This window comes from Oryx dammah, unplaced genomic scaffold, assembly GCF_014754425.2.
Source record: "Oryx dammah isolate SB20612 unplaced genomic scaffold, SCBI_Odam_1.1 HiC_scaffold_28, whole genome shotgun sequence".
In the NCBI taxonomy this organism is placed as follows: Eukaryota; Metazoa; Chordata; class Mammalia; order Artiodactyla; family Bovidae; genus Oryx; species Oryx dammah.
Genome location: NW_024070212.1, coordinates 27403775 through 27430490, shown reverse-complemented (window position 1 = coordinate 27430490; position 26716 = coordinate 27403775). Strand labels below are relative to the sequence as shown.

At 39.2% G+C, this 26716-nt stretch overlaps 3 protein-coding genes across 4 annotated transcripts in view; 1 reads left to right on the top strand and 2 right to left on the bottom strand.

Moving 5' to 3' along the window:
* Window positions 1–9134: 9134 nt before the first annotated feature.
* Window positions 9135–26174, bottom strand: BCAS2 (BCAS2 pre-mRNA processing factor). Its single transcript, XM_040230984.1, has 7 exons — window positions 23624–26174; window positions 23425–23517; window positions 20709–20779; window positions 17092–17253; window positions 11165–11215; window positions 10563–10643; window positions 9135–9444 (listed from the first exon to the last, which is right to left on the bottom strand). Exons 1-7 carry the CDS (start codon window positions 23714–23716, stop codon window positions 9318–9320), a joined length of 678 nt encoding a protein of 225 aa, XP_040086918.1. The 5' UTR covers window positions 23717–26174; the 3' UTR covers window positions 9135–9317.
* LOC120856047 (peptidyl-prolyl cis-trans isomerase FKBP1A-like) lies at window positions 13557–13990 on the top strand. The gene has a single exon (XM_040230985.1). It carries the CDS (start codon window positions 13587–13589, stop codon window positions 13932–13934), a length of 348 nt encoding a protein of 115 aa, XP_040086919.1. The 5' UTR covers window positions 13557–13586; the 3' UTR covers window positions 13935–13990.
* Window positions 24782–26716, bottom strand: part of DENND2C (DENN domain containing 2C) — a 40778-nt gene continuing 38843 nt past the window's right edge. For both annotated transcript variants that reach the window (XM_040230982.1, XM_040230983.1), the window contains exon 18: window positions 24782–26714. In XM_040230982.1, the coding sequence (XP_040086916.1) occupies window positions 26683–26714 (32 nt within the window). In that variant the 3' untranslated portion in view covers window positions 24782–26682. The remainder of the gene's footprint in view (window positions 26715–26716) is intronic.

Genomic DNA, 26716 nt, shown 5'->3' with positions numbered 1-26716 from the left:
TTGCTGTCATCAATAGCAATTAGTGATGAGCATCTTTTCATGTGCCTACTGGCCAGCTGCATGTCTTAGGAGAAGTTTCTGTTAAGGACACACTACATAGTTTTAACATCGAAAGTGAAGTCTTGAGATTAAATTTAACCTCTGAAAAAAAAAACAGAAGGATCCTTCAATCTGTGAAACATCAGAGTAAGTTAATTATCTCCGTTTTCTCAAGGCTTAAAAAGGAGAGCAGACAGGTATTATGAATTCCTGCATAAATAATTTACTTGACTTTTTATGACCTTGTGCCCTCTATGGTCAGACAAAAATACTGCCAGAAATAAGCAGTTTCTCAAATTAAGAGAGCATAACAGAATGTGGATTGAAGGAAAGACCTTCAAACTTAGCGAAAAGTACAAGATGTAAAATAAGGCAAAGAATAGTTAAGCATGGTTAGAGAGATGTTTTTAGGGCCAATTTTAGTGAGTGGTTAAGATTTAATTATGTATGTGCGCTCTCATGGTGTTAGTGGTAAAGAACACGCCTGCCAATGCAGGAGACACCAGAGATGTGGGTTGGATCCCCGGGTCAGGAAGAGCATGGCAATCCGCTCCAGTATTCCTGCCTGGTAAATTCCATGGCCAGAGGAGCCTGGCGGGCTACAGTCCATGGGGTCGCAAAGAGTCAGAGACGACTGGGCACACACAAGAATACTAGAGTGGGTTGCCATGCCCTCCTCCAGGGGATCTTCCTGACCCAGGGATCCAACCCATGTCTCTGGTGTCTCCTGCACCGGTAGGCAGATTCTTTACCACTGCACCACCTGGGAAACCCAAAATTTAATTACAGCTATAGCAAAAGCCTAACATATATGGCCATTAACAGAATTCAATTTAAGAAAGTTATTTCCTAAGCTGTACAAACATCTTTCCTTTGAAAGAGTTTGTTTGTACAGTATGCAGGATAAAAGGAAGATTGAGGGGAAATGAAGGTGAGACTTTACACCTAAGGTATAGTTGATTTACAATGTTGTATCAATCTCTGCTATACAGCAAAGTGACCTAGTTATACACATACATATTGATACATTCTTTTTAAATGTTCTTTTCCATTACGGTTTATCACAGTATATTGAATACAGCTCCCTGCGTTATATATTAGGATCTTGTTATTTACACATTCTAAGTGTAATAGTTTGCGCCTGCCAACCCCAAACTCTCAGTGCATCCGGCCCCCTTCGCTCCTCTCTTTTGACAATCAAAAGTCTGCTCTCTATGTCCCTGAGTCTGTTTCTGTTTTGTACATAGGTTCATTTGTGCCATATTCTAGATTCCACGTATAAGTGATATCATACGGTATTTTTCTATTTCTGACTTGCTTCATTTAGTATAATGATCTCTAGATGTATCCATGTTGCTGCAAATGACATTATTTTGTTTTTCTTTTTAAAAAATACCTATTTATTTCTCTGCATCAAGTCTTAGTTATTCTTCATTTCCAAGCTCGGGCTCCAGACTGCATGGGCTCGGTAGTTGTTTATTATTATTGATAATCCTCTTTTTGATGACCCTCCATACTGTCTCCCATAGTGGCTGTATCAACTTACATTCCCACCAACAGTGTAAGAGGGTTCCCTTTCCTCCACCCTCTTTCCAACATTAGTTATTTGTAGACTTTCTAATGATGGCCGTTCTGACCAATGTGAGATGGTACTGCGTCGTAGTTTTGCTTTGCGTTTCTCTAATAATTAGTGATGCTGAGCATCTTGTGCCTGTTGGCCATCTGCACGTCTTCTTTTGAGAAATATCTGTTAAGATCTTCTGCCCATTTTTTGATTGGGTTTTTTTTTTTATGTTGTTCAATTGTATGGGCTGTTTTATATTTCAGAGATGAAGCCTTTGTCAGCTGCATCATTTGCAAATATTTTCTCCTATTCTGTAGGTTGTCTTTTCATTTTCTTTAATGGTATCCTTTGCTGTGCAAAAGCTTGTAAGTGTGATTATGCCCCATTTGTTTAATTTTGTCTTTATTTCTATTGCCCTGGGAGACTGAGCTAAGAAAACATTGGTACGGATTTATGTCAGAGGATGCTTTACCTATGCTCTCTTCTAGGTGATTTATGGTGTCATGTCTTATGCTTAAGTCTTTAAGCCAGTTTATTTTTGTGCCTAGTGTGAGGGTGTGTTGTAACTTCACTGATTTACATGCCTGCAGCTGTCCAACTTTCCCAGCACCATTTGCTGAAGAGACTGTCTTTTTTCTCATTTGATATTCTTGCCTCCTTTGTTGAAGATTAATTGATCATAGGTGTGTTTCTGGGCTGTCTATTCTGTTCCAATGATCCATATGTCTGTTTTTGTACCAACACCACACTGTTTTGACTACTACAACTTTGTAGTATTGTTGTATTGTCTGAAGTCTAGGAGAGTTTTCCCTCTTGGTTTTTTTTTTTTTTTCCCCTCCAGGATTGCTCTGACAATTCTGAGTCTTTTATGGGTTCATGTAAATTTTTGGATTATTCTACTTCCGTGAAATATGTCATGGGTAACCTGATACGGATAGCATTAAATCTGTGAAGCTGAGCTTTTTACTGTCCTGAATTGTGTAATCTTAAATTCCATATCCAAATCACTTGAACAAAAAATTTTAAGATCTAGAGAGAGAAAATTTCATAGTGGGGGTATGAACACCCTTCCTTCTCCTATTCTATTTAAAGCATTTCTTTTCACTTACTGAGATATAATAGTACATTTGCACTACCATCCATTTCATTGCTAGCTCTGCAGAGTGAGATATACATTCACATGAACAAAATTTGGTTGTAATAAATGATGATGCCCATTTTAAAGGCATTTTTATCTGTAGCAAATTTCATATAAATTAATATTTCTAGCATACTTCTTTCTATTTTCAATTGGTTTGACATTCTCTTGTAATCAATTTTTAACTGATGGTGCAAAATCAACTTTGGGAAAGACAAAGTATAACCAAAGGTAACTCAAAACATTGCTGTTGATAATAATGTCAATTACTGTGCAGTAAAATCTTATTTTAATAAATATGAATTGCTATGTTGTAGCTAAGCCTTATTAAAATGAAAATTTCCTGCTACTGTACACAGACTATTTAATCATTTAAGAAAAACAAGTACTAAGTAAATCATTCACATCATATAAGCACAGAATTCTCCTTTTTCCTTGTCTGTATACCACCATTTCTTCTAATGTAGCTCAACAGTAATTTATGGTATGATATTAGATATGTCATCACTATTCAGGTGTCAGATTCCTGGTTGGTAAAAAATTAAGAGCAAGACTTGTACCAACAAGGACCTACTGTATAGCACAGGGAGCTGTACTCAATATTTTGTAGTAACTTATAAGGGAAAAGAATTTGAAAAAGAATATATATATTCAGTTATACACACAACTGAGTCACTGTGCTGTACACCTGAAACTAACGTGAGACTGCAAATCAGCTACACATTTTAAAAAGAGCACGGCTTGCAAGCTGTAAACATCACTCAGTTCCTATCTCACTGAACACAGCCCAGCCACACGGCACACATAAATGATTAGATGGAAGTTGGAATATCAGTTTTTAATTGAGCAGCTGTGGGCCCAGCTAAAACTTCTTTATAGGAGAAGATAATACATACCAGAGAGACAAGTGATCCCTCCAACAGTAAGTCACTGAGAGAGGAAACTGAGTTTACCCCTTTCAGTTTTCATTCCAATCCCAAAGAAAGGCACTGCCAAAGAATGTTTAAACTACCACACAACTGCACTCATTTCACATGCTAGCAAAGTAATGCTGAAAATTCTCCAAGCTAGGCTTCAACAGTACGTTAACCAGTGGGAGGAGAGTAGAGGTGAGGGGAAAAAAACAACAACAACAAAAAACAGTACATGAACTGAGAATTTCCAGATGTTCAAGCTGGATTTAGAAAAGGCAGAGGAACAGAGATCAAATTGCCAACATCCACTGGATCATAGAAAAACCAAGAGAATTAAAAAAAAAAATTACTTCTGCTTCATTGACTACACTAAAGCTTTTGACTATGTGCATCATAACAAACTGGAAAATTCTTCAAGAGATGGGAATACCAGACCACCTTACTTGCCTCCTGAGAAATCTGTATTCAGGTCAAGAAGCAACAGTTAGAACTGGACATGGAACAATGGACCAGTCCCAAATTGGGGAAAGTGTATGTCAAGGCTGTATATTGTCACCCTGTTTATTTAACTTATATGCAGAGTACATCATGTGAAATGCCAGGCTGGCTGAAGCACAAGCTGGGATCAAGATTGCTGGCAGAAATATCAATAACCTCAGATATGTAGATGATACCACCCTTATTGCAGAAAGCGAAGAGGAACTAAAAAGCCTTTTGATGAAAGTTAAAGAGGAGAGTGAAAAAGCTGGCTTAAAACTCAGCATTCAAAAAACTAAGATCATGGCATCTGGTCCCAGCACTTCATGGCAAATAGATGGGGAAACAATGTAAATAGTGACAGATTTTATTTTCTCAGGCTCCAAAATCAGTGCAGACGGTGACTGCAGCCATGAAATTAAGACACTTCTTCCTTGGAAGAAAAGCTATGAGAAACCTAGACAGCATATTAAAAAGCAGAGACATTACTTTATTAACAAAGGTCCATATAGTCAAAGCTATGGTTTTCCCAGTAGTCATGTATGGATGTTAGAGTTGGACCATAAAGAAAGCTGAGCACCAACGAATTGATACCTTTGAACTGTGGTGCTGGAGAAGACTCTTGAGAGACCCTTGGACTGCAAGGAGATCAAATCAGTCAGTCCTAAAGGAAATCAGTCCTGAATATTCATTGGAAGGACTGATGCTGAAACTGAAGCTCCAATATTTTGGCCACTTGATGTGAAGAACTGACTCATTGGAAAAGACCCTGATACTGGGAAAGATTGAAGGCAGGAGGAGAAGGGGACACAGAGGATGAGATGGTTGGATGGCATCATTGACTCAGTGAACATGAGTTTGAGCAAGCTCCGGGAATTGGTGATAGACAGGGAAGCCTGGCATGTTGCAGTCTGTGGGTTCACGAAGAGTCGGACACAACTGAGTGACTGAACTAAAACTCCTCAGAAGTAGGACACAGCAGAACACTCCCAGTAGGTCAAGGCGGAGGAGAATAGGAATTTCATCAGGACATTGAGCAAGTCAAGTGCAAGTTAGAAATGTGTGCCAGCTCACCTGGGCATCCTGCTCCTCAAGGTATAAAGATACCATGGTAGTGGACATCTTTGTGATGAGAGCTCTCAAATGCTTGTCTCAAATCACACCACTCCAATCCGAACTGGTTACCCTCTACTGAGTGTACAGATATAATCCTGGGATCTTCTTTCACCCATCTCCTTGGAAGAGTCCCTCTACCTTTCCCCTGCGTTAGATCGGAAGAGTTCATCTTCCAGTAGCTGCTTATGATGCTCAGGAAGTAAATGTTTTTAAGATCTCATTTGACTGAAAATGTCTTTATTCTGTTTATTCTTAACTGATAATTTGACCACCTGATGAGCCTAGGTGGTAAACTTTTTGTAAGAATTCTGAAGGTATGCCTCCATTTTTTTCTTTCTAGCTTCCAGAAATGATGTTGAATGAGCTGGAAGATATTTTGACTGATTTTTTTTTTTTTCAAATATGTAACAGATCTCCCCTCCCTGCGATCTTGCAGGGCAGGCTTTGCTGTCATTATAACATAATCATAAACTTACCTCTGCAATCCGGCAGAAGGTAAAGAAAACATGGAACCCAAGGAACTGCAGCAAAAGCACAAAGATTATAGGAGACTGTGAGCAGATGGGGGCAGAGTGTGCTCTCCTGAGCTACAGGAGAGCAGCAATGTCACAGTCAGCAATGGTGATCTTCCTGCTGGTCTTGCTATTATGACTGGACCCAAAATACTCCAAGGCTTCCACAATATTCATACTTTAAAAAAAAAATTAATTTGACTGTACCAGGTCTTAGTTACAGCACTCAGGACTTCCATCTTCATTGTGGTGTGTGGGGTGGGCATGTAGGTTCTAGTTCCCTGATCAGGGAACCTGGGCCTCCTGAATTGGGACTGCAGAGTCAGCCACTGGACCACTGGTGAAGTCCCTTACTCTCTTTTCACCTTGCCAAAAATCATGTGCTTCCCATCCAACCATTCAGTCATGGCAGTGCAGAAGACACCTGGAGATGATGGCCTTCTTATTAAAAATTACGCAGTTCAGCTGAGGTTGAATGTGGGGAGAAGGGAGAGAAAGAATGGAGGAGAATGGAATCTGACGTGACACAACAGTCATGTCTACCAGGGGAGGGATCTTTCTTGCATATGAACCCCTTTGGAAATCTGATGTAAGTTATACTCTGTTAAAAAAATGCATACACACATGTAAAACAGGATGTGAAGCAATCTTCAACCAGTTAAAAATATTGTGTATAACCTTTCAGATATTTGCCCATATGATAGAAAATCACTTCCTTTTGTATATTACTTAGGAATTTTCCTAAGTAAATTTAGAAAAGTTAGAAGTAGAAATGGAGAGGGTGGGAGAAGGATGCTGTTTCCAGAAAACTAGAACATAGAAAAATCCTAAATCATACAAGGACTGTTCCCTTTGAATGTGGCCAGCTTTGAAAAGTATACTATCAACCCATGGTGCTCAGTCATGTTTGACTGAGTCATGTTCAACACATCATAAAACTCTAAAAAATTGTTGAAATTAAAGTGTAATTAATTCCCCTCCCCATCATAAAGACATACATAGCGAGCTTTATCTTCAACAGTCTTAACATGCTACTGAACTTTCCCTAGGGTTTGGGCTATTGTGATGCATTTTAGATGCTGATTCTAAATCTTTAAAGATTTTTAAACTTCACCACTGTACCTTTTTTTGGACATGTTTTCTAAGTACTTCATACACTTCTCTATTGTCCTTCTCTAATTAAGCAGTCAACAGCTCAAGGCCAATGGGCTTCTGACTGAAGCGAAAGACTTACCAGTTTCAACAAATTTCATATATTCATTTTCCGGTCATTTTTAAGAGCAACATATGAAAATATTCAATACATTATATAAATACTGCTATATAAAAGATAAGTAAAGCTGATGGTGCATCTGATCCCATCACTTCATGGGAAATAGATGGGGAAACAGTGGGAAGAGTGTTGGGCTCCAAAATCACTACAGATGGTGATTGCAGCCATGAAATTAAAAGATGCTTACTCCTTGGAAGAAAAGTTATGACCACCCAGACAGCATATTGAAAAGTAGAGACATTACTTTGCCAACAAAGGTCCATCTAGTCAAGGCTATGGTTTTTCCAGTGGTCATGTATGGATGTGAGAGTTGGACTGTGAAGAAAGCTGAGTGCCGAAGAATGGATGCTTTTGAACTGTGGTGTTGGAGAAGACTCTTGAGAATCCCTTGGACTGCAAGGAGATCCAACCAGTCCATTCTGAAGGAGATCAGTCCTGGGTGTTCAGTGGAGGGAATGATGCTGAAGCTGAAACTCCAGTACTTTGGCCACCTCATGCAAAGAGCTGACTCATTGGAAAAGACTTTGATGCTGGGAGGGATTGGGGGCAGGAGGAGAAGGGGATGACAGAGGATGAGATGGCTGGATGGCATCACCGACTCGATGGACATGGGTTTGGGTGAGCTCCGGGAGTTGGTGATGGACAGGGAGGCCTGGCGTGCTGTAATTCATGGGGTCGCGAAGAGTCGGACACGACTGAGCGACTGAACTGAACAGAACTGAACTGAAAGCTGATGGTATGAGCTCTACCTAATAATACTGAATATTTGATAGATCATAAATGAAACTCCATATTATTACATACAGAGAAAAAGAATGAGTGCATTGACACAAAAATTTTGACTTTAAAAAAGTCATATACAAATTATGGACTTTTTTGTAGCTTTAAAACCAGACTCTTAATATTGTCAATTATACCCCACTCCCAAAAAAGCACTATACCGTCTGTAGAGTCAAAACTATCATTTTTCCAGTAGTCATGTATAGATGCAAGAGTTGAACCATAAAGAAGGCTGAGTCCTAAAGAATTGATGCTTTTGAATTGTGGTGCTGGAGATTCTTGAGAGTCCCTCGGACAGCAAGATCAAACCAGTCAATCCTAAAGGAAATCAATCCTGAGTATTCATTGGAAGGACTGATGCTGAAGCTCCCAATACTTGGGCCACCTGATGCAAAGAGGTGACTCACTGGAAAAGACCCTGATGTTGGGGAAGATTGAGGTCAGAAGAGGGCAGCAGATGAGACAGTTGGATGGGATCACCAACTTAATGAACATGAGTTTGAGAAAATTCCAGATGGTAAAGGACAGGGAAGCCTGGTGTGCTAAGTCTACGGGGTCACAAAGAGTTGGACATGACTTAGTGACTGAACAACAAAAAGCACTATTAATGTAATAGGTTTGACAAGTTCTAGGTTTTAATGCTAAGCATTGTTTTTTTCTGGTGGGAGTTCATCTCAGTGATTTGTAAAAGGTCTCTGTACAGGGAGACTATGTATCCTTTGATATGTTGCAAATATTTTTTTTTGAATTGGTTAGGAATCTTTTATAATTTAAATATTTACAATTAGAGGGTTAAGAACACACCCATGGTGCTAACTACTGGATTCAAAACCTTGATGACACTTTCTAGCTAAAAAAACTTCAGCAAATTACTTCATCAGAACCTGTCAGTTTGTATATGAGAATATGTAATTCCATAGGCTTTTGTGAGGATCCATTTTTTTAAACTCATGTAAATTTAGTTCATCTACCTAAAGTGCTTAGACAGTGCTCAGCACATACTAAGCTTTATGTAACTGTTGCTTACAGTGATGATGATCACAGGTAACATATATAGAGCCACTCTGTTTCTTTAGTCTTGTTTGGTAATTAAAAATTTGTTTAGAACTACCTCTTTATTTGAAATACTTATATTAATAAACCAAAATTTCCAACTTCTTGTACATGTTGAAAACTTTCAGTAAGGATCTCTTGGGTACAAAATATGGTCACAGTGACTCAAAATTAATTTTAAGAACAAAACATTATTCTAAAGCCATACTAATCTTGGAAATCTAAAGTCTCTTTTAATAGCAAAAACACAAAAGAAAACAAACCATCATCATGTTTAAGTTTTTTATTTTGCTAAAATGTACAAACAGAATACAACTACCACATTTTATGGTTTCTAAACATATAACCACTGATGGTTTCCAAAAGATGCTGATGTTCCTCATAGTTAAGATGCCTGATTTTCTGTGAAAGGCCAGTGTACCTTCCTCTCTACCCACCGAGCCAGTCTATTTCAGAAGTCTTGCCGTATGTTTTCTTTGTTTGCCTCTCCGTGTTGCTGCTTCATTTGAAAGAGCTCATTTTCTAATTGTACAATAGTCCTTTCAATCTCATAATTTTTACTGACCAGGGATACCCAGCTAGAAAATAAAACAGAGGGGAAAATTACCTAAAGCGAAATTTCTCTTACAAGATGTTTATAGTATACACATAACTATACACATTTATAGTACACACATTTTTAACCAGTATATATATTTTTAACCATAATACTAACCTTTACTTTTAGCTTTACATTTTCAAAAGCTGAGGCACAATTAGCGAGGAAAGTGAGTAAAGGGTATGTATGTATACAGGACCTCTCTGCACTACTTCTTAAATTGCATGTGAACCTACAATTATCTCAAAATAAAAAGTGTAAAAAAAGAACAAATTAGAAAGAGCTGAAGAGATATGAAAGAGTGATTGAAGTTAGTATTTAATTGGGTTAGAAAAGGATAGAAAATAGGGCAAAGGCAATAGTTAAAAATGATGAAGAAATTTCTACAGCTGCTAAGATAGAATTCCACAGATTCAAAGAACCTTCCCCTTCTACCAGAAAAAAAATCTCTAGGACAAACGAAACAAACACACATGTACATGCAGATTATATCAGTTTGAAGAACAGTGTGGAAAGATGCAATAATAGACTAATAACATGGGGTACTCAGAGGATGAGGGGAAGGTAGAATAAGGACAGTGGTGTGGGTGATGGAGGCAGGGAGATTAGGGAAAGAGCAAGTCAAAAAAGAAAAGACATGATTAAAAAAATGACTATATTCAGAGATTTGTACAAATTTATTTGCGTATATGAAGAACAACATTAAGAAAACAAAATATATAAACAAAGGGGAAAAACTCCTGAGACATACACAAATGATCAAGAAAGTAAGGAATTCCCCTCCTTTAAGAGTTTAAAAATAGACTTTTTTTCCTTTTAAAAGGCAGAATTCTATTCAGAACAGAAGTAGTAGATGGAAAACAGGGGGCTCTAAAATCAGAATAAATTAGCAGTGGTTCAGTTTTTTGTTTGTAACTCTAACTTCCTTTCAAGCCCATACTTCAGAAACAGGCAGAAACAGTGAAGACTGGGATTCCGGAAAAGCATTTCTTTGATACTTGTGGCACTCTATTTGAATACTGTTTTAATCATATTGTTGAATCTTGATCTTAACATGTGCCAAACAATTTAAAAGGTGATGGAATTACAGATACTCACGTTGACTCCATTTCTCTTAATTTAGATCCAGCTGTGAGTTGCATGTTCTTTCGTTGCCAGTTTAAGTCTTGAATATGTTTCCTGTTAAAAAAAAAAAAATTTATACAACCCACCTACATTCTAACATAAGACTAAAATCAACAGAAAAGTCTGTAATTAATATATCTTTAATTGCTTAAGAATGGATAGTCCCTCCTTCCTGCTTTTCCTTCTCTCTGATAACTTTTGTTCAGTTTTTGATGAGTATTCTTTCAGATACTTTCCTGTATGTGTATATGCATACAGAGATTAGGGTGTGTGTGTGTTTTTAATTTAATATAAATCATGTTACACATATTATTCTACTACTTTTCCTTCTAAAAGTATCACTTCAATAATTGCAAACTTGCAAACTGCAAATGACCCCAGAGAGATGTTTTCAGATCTCAGGTCTATTTCTTTTCAACTCAGGTAGGGCAAACCCAACACTAAACAGTGGACAGAGTGGATCATCAATTATTTACTCTCATATGACCACAGTCCAGTGGTTCCTTTTCCTTCTTATTGTATTTACTAAGGATTCACCTAAACTTCATTCTAAAATAGAAAGAAAAACAATTTACCTTAACTTCTGAAGCTCTTTCTGTGCTTGCTCAATCATATGAACTAGATTTCTAAAAAAGAAAATCAGATTAATGTACATTAAAATCAAATAGTGCTAACTAAAAGTATACTGTCTAGTTGACACAAGGCCAAGTTTTTCTGCTAAAAATAAGCCAGTATTTTTTGAGCTCCCTGTGCCAAACATCATGTTAGACACTCTACAATACTGACTTAATTCTCACAAGAGTTCTTTGAGGTAGACATCATTATCCCCATTTCACAGGTTAGGACACTATGCTCAGATTAAGTAACTTGGTCAAGGTAACACACATGATTAAGTCTCAGAGGTGAATTCAGGTCTTATAAAACTCTTGAACCCAAGTTGTTTACTGATAATTCTGATTTTGTGTACTTATATCAAATCTTATTTTTTGTTGTTGTTGACTATTTGGTATTATATTTCTGAAAATTTGAAATATATACACATAATGTATTTCTGTATATTTTTGAAATACATACATATACAAAATTGTGATATTTAAGTTTGATACATTTGATATGTTTTCTGGATAAATATAGACACAATTTACTTTACAATTCTGTATTGGTTTTGCCATACATTGACATAAATCCACCACGGGTGTACATGTCTTAAACTGTTATTTTCTTTACATGGAGAAGATGAGGGAATATCTGATGAGTATACTTTTTTCATCATTCATGAGTATACCTCCTTTTATCTGTATTTCTTCACCTACATTTAGTGTGTCACTCTTTCCTCCTGTCTACTGCTAACTAGAGAGAAGAAAAGAACTGTTGTGGAAGGCTGTAGATTCAGATTCCAGTCCAAATCAGCTCTAACCAGCAGAGGGGAGACGTTGAGTTATACAGAGTTCCCTGCAATTATCATTAGAGAAATGACTCAAGGGTGGAGTTCAATCTCTCTCTTTTCCTAAACTACAGCTTTACCAAGATATAACTCCCATACCCTGTCAGTTTCCTCTTAAGGCAGTAGAGTCCATTTCAACCATACTGGCTCTGCTAAGCTCTTGCTCTAGATTCAGTATTATTTCCGGGCTTTTGTGGCTCAAATTCCCTGCTTCCCTTCTGAGTTAATTCTCCTATCTCTACCAAGTGATTTTCAAAAACTAACTCTAATTCTATAGAAATTTGGTCTTCAAACAGTGGTGCCTCTCCAGGCTTACTTTCAGCTCATCCCACTTTGACAATTATTCCACCCTGGAGACAATAAAGCTTAGTACTCTATTCCTGACCTCCGACCATTAATAGGGAACTTTCCTTTGAATCACCTCTTTCTGGAAGCCCCGCTTATTGTTTTCTGCGTTCTTCTAGCTTCCCTCTTAAACACACAGGCCCCTCCTCAAGTATTCTGAATGCTGAAATTGACCACACCGTACCATGGGAATCAGAAGACTTGAGGTCTAGTCTCAGCTCTGCCCTAAATAGCTATGCTTCCTTGGATGGGTCACTCGACATCAAGAGGTCTAAATCTGTTTATTTGTAAAATTAGGGGCTGACCTTGAAGGTTTCCCTTCAGTTTCAAGTAAAGAATTCCCTCCTTATTAATGAAATACTGTTTTTTTAAAGCAGTTCTGCACCAAAACCTACTTAAAATTGAAAAGTTTTCTGCCCAGCATATTGGACATCTGTGAATCCTATCAAAAAGAAAGAAAATTTACTTTTGCTAAGATATAGTATAGTTCCTCTGGAGAAACATCCATTGGGTTTGGAGGAGACAAAATAATGGGCAAAAGAAAGACCGACACTAGAAAGTGTTATGCAATTAAATGGGAACAGTGATGCGCACAGTGATCTGTGTAGTTACTCAAAAGAGGGAGAGTAAGAGAGGCAGAATTTTAATCAGGAAGAAAAGGAAACAGATTAAAGTCATGCCTTGAATAAGTTGAATTTGGATAGAATAGTTAAAAGGTATTTCAGGAGGAGGTAAGGCCTGAGTAAAGGCTCGGAGGCAGATTTTATCAGTTCAGTTTAGTTCAGTCACTCAGTCGTGTCTGACTCTTTGCGACCCCATGAATCACAGCACGCCAGGCCTCCCTGTCCATCACCAACTCCCGGAGTTCACTCAGACTCACGTCCATCGAGTCAGGGAGGCCATCCAGCCATCTCATCCTCTGTCGTCCCCTTCTCCTCCTGCCCCCAATCCCTCCCAGCATCAGAGTCTTTTCCAATGAGTCAACTCTTCGCATGAGGTGGCCAAAGTACTGGAGTTTCAGCTTTAGCATCATTCCTTCCAAAGAAATCCCAGGGCTGATCTCCTTCAGAATGGACTGGTTGGATCTCCTTGCAGATTTTATGACAGTCACCAAAGAGAGGACTACACTTTTGCTTTGAATATCACGTTAAATAGCCTGGACCTTGCTTGGTCCACCGGCCAACCCAGCATCCGCCGCTACTGCAGCCATGGGAGCGCAGGTGGAGACCATCTCTCCCGCAGATGGGTGCACCTTCCCGAAACACGGCCAGACCGGCGTGGTGCACTACACAGGGATGCTTGACGATGCAAAGAAATTCGATTCCTCCCGGGACAGAAACAAGCCCTTTAAGTTTGCGCTGGGCAAGCAGGTGGTGATCCGAGGCTGGAAAGAAGGGGTTGCCCAGATGAGCGTGGGTCAGGGAGCCAAGCTGACTATCTCCCCAGACTATGCCTATGGTGCCACTGGGCACCCAGGCATCATCCCACCAAATGCCACTCTCATCTTTGACGTGGAACTTCTAAAACTGGAATGGCAGGAGTGGCCTCCTCCCTGAGCTCCCCGTTCCTGGATGTGCCACAGGAGGATCTGGCGCCTCCAGACGCACATAGCAAGTCCATATGGAGCTCTTCCTGATGTCCCACTGCGCTCTGTAGAGGCATCTTCCCAGAGAAATGTGTTCTGTCACCGGCTTTGCTCTTCCCCTTTCTCCTCGTATGTGTGCTGACCTGAGCTATATGCCATAAACCTCAAATTACTCAATTTGTTTTTGTTTTGGGATGAAGATTGAGTTTCAGTCCTTTGGATCTAGGTTTCCAATTAAGTATTAGTCAAGTATCAACAGCACAAGTAATGGGTTAACTTTAGACTAGGAATTGGTGTTGAGGGGGCGGGGTGCAAGAATCTTTATTTTTTTGGATCAAAGTTTTATCTATTATATATTAAACGTTTTTGCTGCTGCAAAGCCATAGCAGATTTAAGGCGCTTTTGAGGGTCAAATTATTCGCCAAGTTGAGAGATGTCCTCGGGTTGAATTGAAAGCCCTACCCAAAGCTGCAGTGGGAAGGAGGAGAGCATTTGCCTCCACTGCCCCACCCTCACCCTCCTCGTAGACCCTCTGCCTTTTGAAAGCAGATCGTTTTCACTGAGATGTTGGACATTGCAGATGTCTGTTCCCTGGGCCAGCAGAGACCTCTGAAACCTTCATGGCCTGGCCTTTGTTTTTTCCTTCTATCCTGTGGTTTTTCTAATGGATATCCAGGATTTTTGTAATCGCATAGCTATCCAAGCTCTACTTCCTAAATTTTAAGAACTTTAATCGAAAGTTAAATTGAAGGTGCTGTTTGCAGACACTTAACACCCATGAAAGTGTAGCCATCATGACAAATCCTTGAGTGTTGTCTTAAGAAAATGATGCTGGTCATCACAGCTTCAGCATCTCCTGTTTTTTGATGCTCAGCTCCCTCTGCTTACCTCACAGTTTCCTGGCTTCTCCTTGCCCCCCTCACCTCTTTACTGTCCTGTGTAGTGATTTGGTGAGAGAAATTGCCGTCCACTCCCCCAGCCTACCCCCACCCCCTGCACTACACATGACTGCAATAAGTGCTTTATGCTGGCTTTCCTCAAAAAAAAAGAAAGAAAGAAAAAATAGCCTAGACCTTAAGTAAAGAATGATTATTAAAGCTTTACAGCTTTACTTATGGAAGCAATGCTCAATCTGAGGCATCTCTTTCCCCCTGCCGCACATCTATGTTTTCCTCCTCTCCTAGAATGTTTTCACTCTCCTCTGAACATCCATATTTCACCCTTTTCTGAAAACCTGTACACTGCTGTTGGGAACGTAAACTGGTACAGCTACTACGGAAAACAGTATGAAGGTCCCTCAAAAAACTAAAAATAGAACTATTAATACCATATGATACAGCAATTCCACTCCTGGGCATATATCTGAAAACAAAATGAAAATTGTTCGAAAAGACACATGCACCCCAATGTCTGTAGCAGCACTATTGACAATAGCCAAAACATGGAAGCAACCCAAGTGCCTATCAACAGATGACTGAATTTAAGATGTGGCACATATGTACACATCAACAATGGAATTACTACTCAGTCAAGAAAAGAAATATTGCCATATGCAGCAATGCGGATAGTGCTAGAGAATATTATGCTTAGTGAAATAAGTCAGAGACAAATACTGAATGATACTACTTACATATGGGATCTCAAAAAATAATACAAATAAAATATACACGCAGAACAGAAATAGACTCCCAGATACAGAAACAAACTTGTGGTTAACAAAGGTGAGGGAAGCGGAGGAGGGACAAATTAGGGATAGGTAACAGATACAAATTATTATATGTAAAGTAGATAAGCAACAAGGGTATACTGTATGGCATGGGGAATTATACCCATTATCTTGTAATCACCTATATAATAGAGTATAATCTGAAAAAATACCAGATCACTATGCCATACATCTCAAACTAACACAAAACTCAACTGTACTTCAATAATCCCCACCCTCACATCTCATCCTTTTACAATGGACCTAATCCTTAACGTCCCCTTCTCTGGATCTCTGTAGCTTACAGACCACAATGCAGCACACGCCTCCACACTGCCAAAATGCACTACTTGGTTATCTGGCCTAGAATATCTTGCCTCCTCAACTAGATAAAGAAAGCTTCTTGAGAACAAAAATCACATTTTCCCACTTATGAAATACACGTTGTTTTGGATTGATTTGTTCTCTTAAACTTCTTAATCGTCCTAACTCCACTGTTCCTTTATTTGCCTTGCAACATTCACAACAGAAATTGAATTGTTTTTTCTGCAGTTTCTTAAATTCTGGATTTTGCCCACAGATCCTTATGCGCCCACAGAAGTTTGATGATGATTATGAAAACTTGAGAAAAGCTATTTACCATTTTGTGATTTTTGCTTTACTGTTTCAGGAATCATCCTCTAACAAATGGTTTTATGCAGTCATGAGGTTCAATGGCCTTAAACTGTTAATAGAAACGTGTGATTTTAGGGCTCAAAGAAGCCATGAAGATCATCTAACCACTAACTTTTACAAATTGGAAACTGAACCTTAAATACTATAGACAGCAAAACCTAAAGCTAATTATGTGGAAAAGAAGTAGTTCAGTAGCACTCGTTTCTGATGTTAAGTCTCTACTTACAATCAATTCTCATTATCTGCAGATTCTGTACAAGAGAACTTGCCTATTAACTCAAATTTATTTGTAACCCCCAAATCAATCCTTGCAGAGTTCTGTGATCACTCATGGATGTGCTCAAGAGCAGCAAAAAATGCTACTTAATACTTCTGAACTTTGTCTTCTCTTTTATAAAATAAATAAAATACAGAACCTGTCAGGGTGAGTTGTTATAAAGTGTGTTAGATTATCGTCTATGTGAGATGGGTATATATATACACATGTATGTTATTTCTCCCAAATGCTGAAATGGTTCAGTATTTGCTAATTCAGTATTCAAGGCCACTTTAAAAAGCAGAAAGCGCAACTAGTGAGAGCTGACTGTATAAGCAACCCCCCACATTAAGGATTATAGTCTACTACCAAGCTGTTTTGTAAATCAGACCTCAGAATTTGCTGTTGTAATGTTACACAATAAATGTGTTAGGTTTAGGTCCCCTTAAACAGGTGGGATGGGTCAAAAAAAAAAAAAAAAAGGTTTCTTACTCATTATACACTTTCCAGGCATTGCATCCATGCTGGGACATTAGTTCCAGATTCTCAATTCGAACAGCCTGATGCTCTAACTGTGCCATAGAATTGTTTACGCACTCTTGCCATGCAGTGATGTCATTTTTCTGACCAGAGGAAGGGGCTGGAAGTTCGTATCTGAAATTAAACAACAAGAAATAAAACCACATATTCCTCCAAATCTTTCTCTCTACTCCCAACAGAATGCCTCATAGGTCTACGCACACTGTAAAAACAGAAGACTGGAAAAAAAAAAAAAGCCAACCAGAAGACTGAAGATAACACGTAGACCTTGCAATAATAAGAAGCACATTTATCCTAAGAATCGATTTACAAATAAGGTTTAGCATTATGATATACAGTAACAAAAAACTGTTCACTTCATTGTGAAATGATACAATAAGCTACAGTCTACATTCACAAAAAGGACTGTTATATTGGCTATTAAATTTTACTAAAGAATACTTAGAATATTAAAATGTTTGTAATACATTAAAGGAAAAAATCAGGATATGAAAAACTACGCTATAATTTTGTAAAACACACCTACATCTATGCACCCTCCTACCCACATATCTATACCCCTCTAGAGAAAAAAATGGCAAAGGTATATAATGATTTTTACATTTCACACTCAGTCTTTTCCCTATTTTTAATAATACCCAGTCCTTCAATACAGCCAATGTAGCCAGCAACATATACTCTTCATAAATCCCAGCTCATTACTGAGTTGTTACAAACTAACTTTCAATTTCCATTTTGTTATTTTTATTAGATACTGTAAAAACTTCACATCATTCCTATGAAAAACTGAGGGACATGCAGCTGGGACTAAGAAGTAATAAACCACTTTGTTTCTTTTTTTTTAAAGCAAACTTTACACATACATCATAAATGTATCATTTTAAGAACTTCAGATCATAACGCACAATAAAAAATATTTCACACTGTGACACAGTATACAAATACACATAACTGAACAGGAGTTTCACAAAACAGTACTTAACTTTATGTGCAATGCATTCTGATTTTTTTTTAAATCTTTCTAAAAAAAAGTGCTGTGATGTCTTACTAAACTTCACAATCAACTGCTTAATGGATTTTAACCTACGTATGGGTTTAAAATATGCTGTTATGAAAGAGCTACTACTGTGAAAACCTTTAGAGCAGAAGCACCTAGAAATGTGAGAACTAAGGAGCCTTGGAAGTTTTTCTGCTTTTATCATGTCAGGCCAGATAGGAAATGGAGCATAAAAAAGAAGAAATCCGGTCCTTTGGTTCTACAGGCTCAAATCCCTCTTATAATCTGTACATATGCTGAGAGGATAACTCCACTGTTTACGTGGCCCTCTCCACTCTGCCAGATTATATATTGGTTCTCATCATTTCAGAGTTATCTTAGAGCTGAAGGGGACCTAGGATGGTAAGCAACCCAATTCTCCATTTTAGAGAAAGTAACAATTGTCACCCTGCTTATTTAACTTATATGCAGAATACATCATGAGAAACGCTGGACCGGAAGAAATACAAGCTGGAATCAAGATTGCTGGGAGAAATATCAATAACCTCAGATATGCAGATGACAACACCCTTATGACAGAAAGTGAAGAGGAGCTAAAAAGCCTCTTGATGACAGTGAAAGTGGACAGTGTAAAAGTTGGCCTAAAGCTCAATATTGAGAAAACAAAGATCATGGCATCCGGTCCCATCACTTCACGGGAAATAGATGGGCAGTGTCAGACTTTATTTTTGGGGGCTCCAAAATCACTGCAGATGGTGATTGGAGGCATGAAATTAAAAGATGCTTACTCTCTGGAAGGAAAGTTATGACCAACCTAGATAGTATATTCAAAAGCAGAGACATTACTTTGCCGACTAAGGTCCGTCTAGTCAAGGCTATGGTTTATCCTATGGTCATGTATGGATGTCAGAGTTGGACTATGAAGAAGGCTAAGAGCCGAAGAATTGATGCTTTTGAACTGTGGTGTTGGAGAAGACTCTTGAGAGTCCCTTGGACTGCAAGGAGGTCCAACCAGTCCAGTCTGAAGATCAGCCCTGGGATTTCTTTGGAAGGAATGATGCTAAAGCTGAAGCTCCAGTACTTTAGCCACCTCATGCGAAGAGCTGACTCATTGGAAAAGACCCTGATGCTGGGAGGGATTGTGGGCAGGAGGAGAAGGGGACAGAGGATGAGATGGCTGGATGGCATCACTGACTCGATGGACGTGAGTCTGAATGAACTCTGGGAGTTGGTGATGGACAGGGAGGCCTGGCGTGTTGCGATTCATGGGGTCGCAAAGAGTTGGACACGACTGAGCAACTGAACTGAACTGAACAAAAGAATGTTTCGGGTTTTTTTCCTGAGGAAGGAGAAACAGTTTTGTAGTAAAGTGGTATGGGAAGGGAGATAGTAGAACCAAATTCAAACTATGCAGGCACTCTGAGTTTACTAACACTGTCTGTGTAAGAGGGAAGCACTACATGTCTAATCAGGAACATGTCCTTGGGAATTCTTAAACTTGAACTTAATTATAATTTTCCATTCTCTTGTTCTTGGATTTTAAAAGAGTTTATATTTTAATGATGGTGGAAAGAACATTCTGAACATTAAACAAAAGATTATATAAACCACGAGTGTAACTATTATATGAAAAAACATGTATTTATATAAAAGCAGACAAGTTTTTTTCCTTTTCCACATTTGAACATGGCTACAGAAGTTATCAATAACCTCAGATATGCAGATAACACCACACTTATGGCAGAAAGCAAAGAAAACTAAAGAGCTTCTCGATGAAAGTGAAAGAGGAGAGTGAAAAAGTTGGACTGAAACTCAACATTCAGAAAACTAAGATCATGGCATCTGGTCCCATCACTTCAGGGCAAATAGAGGGAAAACAGTGGAAACAGTGACAGACTTTATTTTTGGGGGCTCCAAAATCACTGCAGATGGTGACTGCAGCCATGAAATTAAAAGACGCTTGCTCCTTGGAAGAAAAGTTATATGACCAACCTATACAGCTTATTAAAAAGCAGAGACATTACTTTGCCAACAAAGGTCCGTCTAGTCAAAGCTATGGTTTTTCCAGTAGTCATGTATGGATGTGAGAGTTGGACTTTAAAGAAAGCTGAGCACCGAAGAATTGATGCTTTTGAACTGTGGTGTTGGAGACGATTCTTGAGAGTCCCTTGGACTGCAAGGAGATCCAACTAGTCCATCCTAAAGGAAATCAGTCCTGAATATTCATGGGAAGCACTGATGTTGAAGCTGAAACTCCAATATTTTGGCCACTTTATGTGAAGAACTGACTCACTGGAAAAGACCTTGATGCTGGGAAAGACTGAAGGTGGGAGGAGATGGGGACGAAAGAGGATGAGATGGTTGGATGGCATCACCAACTCAAAATGGACATGAGTTTGAGTAAACTCCAGGAGCTGGTGATGGACAGGGAGGCCTGGTGTGCTGCAGTCAGTGGGTTGCAAAGAGTCGGACACGACTGAGAGACTGAATTGAACTGAACTGACAGAAGTTTTACTAATAAATTAAAAGTAAAGAATGATCTGAGCCCAGCTGAACCAAGAATAGGACTTACCGTTTCATACTGAGCAATTCAATTGGTTGTCGAGCAGCCAGTCTTTCAAATTCATTTCTCATTATGTCTGTCTGACATATAAATTGAAGAAAGAATTATTTCCAAAATCATATGAACAAACAAATTAAAAACCACCAAACAAATAACGGATCTAACCTACTTAAATATTTATACTTTACTACTACCTATTATAATGGATCACCCCCCACCCCCAACTCTTCTCTGGGGTCAGTGCTCTCTAGAATGTGAAACTTGCAAAGACACAGACCCATTTCATATGGAAAGAGGCCCTCAAAGAAAAGCCGTTTTTGTTGTTTAATCACTAAGTCATGTCTGACTTTTTTGTGACTCCATGGACTATAGCCCTCCAGTCTCCTCTGTCCATATAATTTTCCAAGCAAGAATACTGGAGTGGGTTGCCATTTCCTCTAGAGGATCTTCTTGACCCAAGGATGGAACCCATGTCTCCTGCATTGGCAGGTGGATTCCTTACCACTGAGCCACCTGAGAAGCCTCTAACAATTTTACTATTTTCAAAAAAATGTGGTATAGTTCTACCTCTTTAGGTCCAATGTTTCAGTCTACATTCTATTTCACTTAGACTAAAGAGTAAGCTAAAAAGGTGTTCTAGAAGTCCACATTCACTGTTTAGAAGTTTGCATTAAGTATGTCTTTGTTGGAGAGAGCCTTTTCTGGACTACTGCTGAGCTTCACATTACTCTAAGAAAATATGGTTATTTAGTTTCCGGGAGAAACTAAGGCATTCTAGATAGAACCCTATGCACAGTGACAGAGTAAAAATTAACAATTAGGTAAGAAAGAAACTACAAATATACAGTACAAGCTGTCTTCAGCCGTGTAACATCAGAGCCCTTACCTAACTCAACGTGACAAGTGACAGATCTGAAATTTTAACTTAACTCTCTTCAAAGACTGAGGCAGCACTCACAGGACTAAGTTATAAAAGGAATTCTAGGCATGGATGGCATACATTAAGCATTCATTAAACTGGCTTAGAAGCACTTCATACATTCAGTGATAAATATTTGAATGCCTATTTTCTCTTTCACATGATGAAAATACAGTGGTGAAGAAGATGAAAAAGATCCCTGTTCATGAAGCATTCTCATCTCAGTTTAGACAGGCCTTCCTCAATCAAACTATCTGAAGTAGTCACCTAGTCACTCTACATCATATTATTACTTTATTTCTCTGTATAGCTTTATCAACAATTTGGTATTTTCTGATTTATCTGTCTCCACACTCTAGAATGTAAACTCTTGTTCTCTAATAATTCGTTAAGAACCAATCTTCAGAAATAGTTGTTAAATGAACTAATCAAAGAGCAGTTTCAAAAGCAGTTTGAGGAGTGCTTAAGGTCTTGGGCAAATTATGTAGCCTAAGCTCCAGTTTCCCATCTAAAAAATTGGGATATTAAACATATATAGTTTACACAGTTTTTTTAGGACTAAGATAGTGAGTGCAGTATATTATTAGCTCCCACTATAAAAAGCGCTAGATAATCAGTATACTAATTATAAAGACAGGAAGCACAGAAATAATCAGTATACGAACTATAAAGATAGGAAGCACAGGTTGTATCTAAGAGAGCTAAACACAAGACTGGCTCAAGTATTTAAGTTTGTGACTGAATACAATTATCTGAAACTTTCAGAAATCAAGCTAATAAGGACTCAATACTGTCCTTAGTTCTTAATGTGGTAACATCTATATTTGGGTAACAACATTTAGAAAAAATCATGGGAAAACAGGCATGCCAGTAGGAACATCTCTCTCCTACTTAAAACTTAACCATTATTTTTTTGAGTCAGTGATGCTATCCAACCATCTTATCCTCTACCGCCCACTTCTCCTCAGCAACTCAATGGACACGAGTTTGAGCCAGCTCCGGGAGATAGTGAAGGACAGGGAGGCCTTGGTGCGCTGCAGTCCATGGGGTCTCAGACACGCCTAAACAACAATTAGACCCGAAACAGTATTTTGGATAGGCTTCCTTTGTAGCTCAGTTGGTAAAGAATCTGCCTGCATTACAGAACACTCAGGTTCAGTTCCTGGGTTGGGAAGATCCCCTGGAGAAGGAAATAGCAACCCTACTCCAGTATTCTTGCCCGGAGAATCCCATGGACAGAGGAGTCTGGCCGGCTACATACAGCCCATGGGGTCGCAAAGTGCCGGACACGACTTAGCGACTCAACTACCACCCACAGTATTTTGGTTTCACTTCTAGGCTAAATATCTAAACGGTTTGATATGGTTCACTTAGACATTATTTGTCTCTACAAGCAACGACATACATTAAGTATTTAGGCTTTGAAACAAAGGCCAAAATCCTGTGGCTCTCAGAAGCTTAGGTAATTAGGCTTTTGTGTATTTTAATAAAAGCCTAGATCACTTGTTTTATACTTAGAGGAAGAGGATCCCTTTGAGAATTTACACAAAAAATCTATCTTGAAAGGTCGTAACACTAATTTTTGGATTGTTAGGTCAGTCTGCGGAGCCCTAGGAAGTCTTGTGGGTCTCAGAACTCTGGAGAAGGCTTATCTATGCAGCTGTTTTCAACTGAGTGACATTACTGACAACAGGGTAAGGAGTGGTGAAGCAGGAACACTTAGCTGGAATTTACAATTCTCTTTTACGTGGCAAAGGCTCTCTATCCAAAAGGGTTCACTGTGCGCTGGGCTCAAACATCACTTACCTCAAAAGCAGAATAATCCGGGGCCGTCAGGTAGCTTAGATAGTTCTTCGTAGGTCGGTATCTGCGAGTTTCCTCCTCCACCAACGCCGCAGCCTAAGGACGAGAAGAGGCCAGGGTAGGAGCAGCAGATTGTTAGGCGCTTCTTCCGGCACTATAAGCCAACGAGCGCTGAGCCAGTTACACAAAACCCCGAACTTACCGCTTCGCGAACACCAGGCGCTTCATAACCCTGATCAAAATACGGCAGCGCATCCACCACAACCTCCCCGGCCACCAAACCAGTGCCCGCCATGCTTAGGTTCACTGGAGTTTTCTAAGTCTGCGCGGGCTCAGGTTCACTTTAATACTCCAGTGCCCGACGCTAACGTAATCACGTCACCTGCGCCCGACACTAACGTAATGACGTCACCTGTGCATCTGCTTTGGTGCACGCCCAGTTGTTAATTCTGAGGGCACGCCCACTAGAAATTGCCCGGCCATTTTTTTGTTTTGGTCGGATATGACGTCACTTCGTGGTTTCCCAGAGTCCCCGTTGCGTCTGTTTCCTGTTCCCGCTTGCTGCATCTTTTTGCAGTCGACCGGCAACGAAGTGCGGAGGACTTGGGGCTTTCGGTTTCGACCAGGATGTTGGATAGCATCACTGATTCAAAAAAATCTGGAAGTGGAATCCTGTAAAATTTTTGGAGGGAACTGGCTGCAGGATTTGGCGGGGAGAAAGATATTGGGTTCCCACCTCGGCATTACTCCCGTAACCTTCCACCTTCTTCCCTTAAACTTCTTTTCCTTTGCAGTTCCTTCCTGTATTCCCACTATTCTTTGTTCTCGGCGCCCTGAGAAGTTTTGCAGTGAATAAATGCAGGGAGTGGGCTCTAGTCTCCAGTTAAAATTTCGAGGCTTCAGGCCTGCAGAAGGAAATGAACCTGATCTCCCCGCCCCAGGGCGAGATGGGTGATTGCACGTTAATCCCATCTTTTAAAAAGGCTGATTTTTGCCTTCTGGGCGTGTCTAAAATCCAATCATTTTGCCTTTATACCTTTCGGTAAAGAAGAGCTCTTCTCACTGCCTCCAACCATTCCTGCTATTGCTGATGCCCAGTCTCTGGTCCCTGGCTTCCAGTTCCCTTCGACCAAGCAGGGAAAGACCAAAAAATGTAGTAGCACTATACACTGTGCCTGGTGTGCAAATCTAGACCTGGACTTCGCCGAGAGCTTGAAAATGTTGGCCACGGTTATCAGGCTTGGTTAATTTAGGGCCGTTTATCCTTTACCTACCTTTAGATAAGTGTGTTAGCTATAGATTTAAATGAAGTAAAATATCTTTACAACTTAAGCAATTTTATTTCAAATTCTCCAAGAGATCCATGGTATTTTTTTGTGTTTATTAAAAGATCTGTGAACAATATTTTATACAAATCTTGAGCGATTATCTTACAAACGTCCAGAATTCGTAATTCTTTACAAAAACAAAACAAACTTAAGGAAGCAGCTTCAGATGAGAGGGATAAAAATAAGACTCCCATCCCTGAAGTAAAAGGCTCCTCACAGAGGGATAAACACTCAATTCCCAGTTACTGATTGTTCCCTCAGGGTGGGAGTGTCAGAAGAGACCAAATGGGGAAATGTCTGGTAAAACTCCCACTGGGGTAAGCTGCTTAATAAACATTTTTTTTTTTTTTTTAAGACACGGGCTCAGTTCTATTTTCTGGACCCACATCTATAGGAATTGTAGTATACAGCACCCATCTTAACATGTTGTCTGCTTCAGATCCATCCACACACACCTGAATGGGTTGTAATGACAATACTGCACAAGTCAGTAAGTTGTATCATAACACAACTTATGATGTTTTAAGTTTGAATATTTTTTATGCAGTTAAAGCCATCAGCAGGAGTTGAAGAAAACAAACTGACACTTGCTATTAACATTTATCAATTAAAATTACACCATGGCTGACAAATTTCTCTTTCAAATCACGGCTACTACTTTAGATGTTAAAAGTTGGGGTGATTATGTGGTGTGTGCCCAGGAAATGTCCATATTCTGAGTCCAGTTTAGAGAAAAAGTCCAACATTTCTAGAAGAACCAAGAAAAGAGTCTCAGCTGGACACCTGTAGCATGAAGTCCTGTATTCTCAGAGCTGCAAGTTGGCTCTGGTGCACTTCAGCTTAAAGCAAAAAAACAAAACAACCTTTTCCAATAGCTATAATCCCACAGAGCCCAATTTTCCATCTGTAGGAATAACCAGCTTTGTTTTAAAAAATGAATGGTCCTGGCTTCAGTTTAAAGTTATTTAAACTCTCTGAATTCCACTTTCTTCGTCAATGAAATGAGAGATGCAAACAGTTGATTTAAAAACTAAATTAAAGATGACACACATACCATTCATGGCACAAGATGGACCTTGAAAAAGAAGGTAGTTTTCATGCCCTCGAGACAAAATTTTCCTATTAGTTATATATTTTTTCTCTTTTGGCCATGTCACACAGCACATGGGATCTTAGCTCTCTGACCAGGGATGGAAACTGTGTCCCCTGCAGTAGAAGTGTGGAGTCATGCACTGAACCACCAGGGAAATCCCCCTATTAGCTATAATTTCCTAGTGTTTAATGTTGACACATGAGGGACAAGCTACCCAAGTGCCACACAATGTGGAAGGAATGTTGTAGGGTATCTATTTTTATAAGATACTCAACAATAGTGTTAATAAATAGGACTTCCATGTGAGATTCCCCTAGCTTTAAACACTCCCCCCGCCCGCGCCACCCCTAAAAAAAAGAGATGAGTATATTCCTTAAACAGCCCATAGGTTTAAAGCTGCCATGGTATTTCAGTGATGAGAATTATGTGTGAAGGGCTTGTGTCCTCTTCTTATATCATGCCTCCCTAGTACCTTAAATGCAGCACTTTTCTCACTGTGCTCCACTTTGAGCTGTTTTTAAAAATGCAACACCATGTCCTTCTCTTGTAAAAGACAAGTGTCTTCATAGGATAAACTCAAAACACAAAGAGTGAGCCAAGACTCAAAAGGCCACTTGAAAAAATCTGGAGGCAGACAGAGTAAAGGAAGTATAGGTTCCAGACTACTCCCAACAATTCTCCAGTGGTTACTACAGCAGCAACAGGAGAATTCTCCTCCAAGAACCTGGCCCAATCTGTAACCTTTCAACATTTTGTAGAATACTTCAGGGCATCCTGACTCTTGGAAAAATAGTTTCTTTGGCAGTTTCTGTTCTATTCAGGATGGAGGAAGTCAAAATTTCATTTCTTCTGCAAAAATTTCATTTTACTTCCT

What these genes read in the sequence shown, in the direction of transcription:
- BCAS2 (XM_040230984.1), bottom strand. Translation starts at nt 23,716, where the DNA reads ATGGCGGGCACTGGTTTGGTGGCCGGGGAGGTTGTGGTGGATGCGCTG. An exon ending in GAATTGCTCAGTATGAAACG is followed by an intron (nt 17,254 to 20,708) that starts GTAAGTCCTATT and finishes GTTTAATTTCAG; the next exon opens with ATACGAACTTCCAGCCCCTT. An exon ending in AAAGAGCTTCAGAAGTTAAG is followed by an intron (nt 10,644 to 11,164) that starts GTAAATTGTTTT and finishes TTTTTTTAACAG; the next exon opens with GAAACATATTCAAGACTTAA.
- LOC120856047 (XM_040230985.1), top strand. Translation starts at nt 13,587, where the DNA reads ATGGGAGCGCAGGTGGAGACCATCTCTCCCGCAGATGGGTGCACCTTC.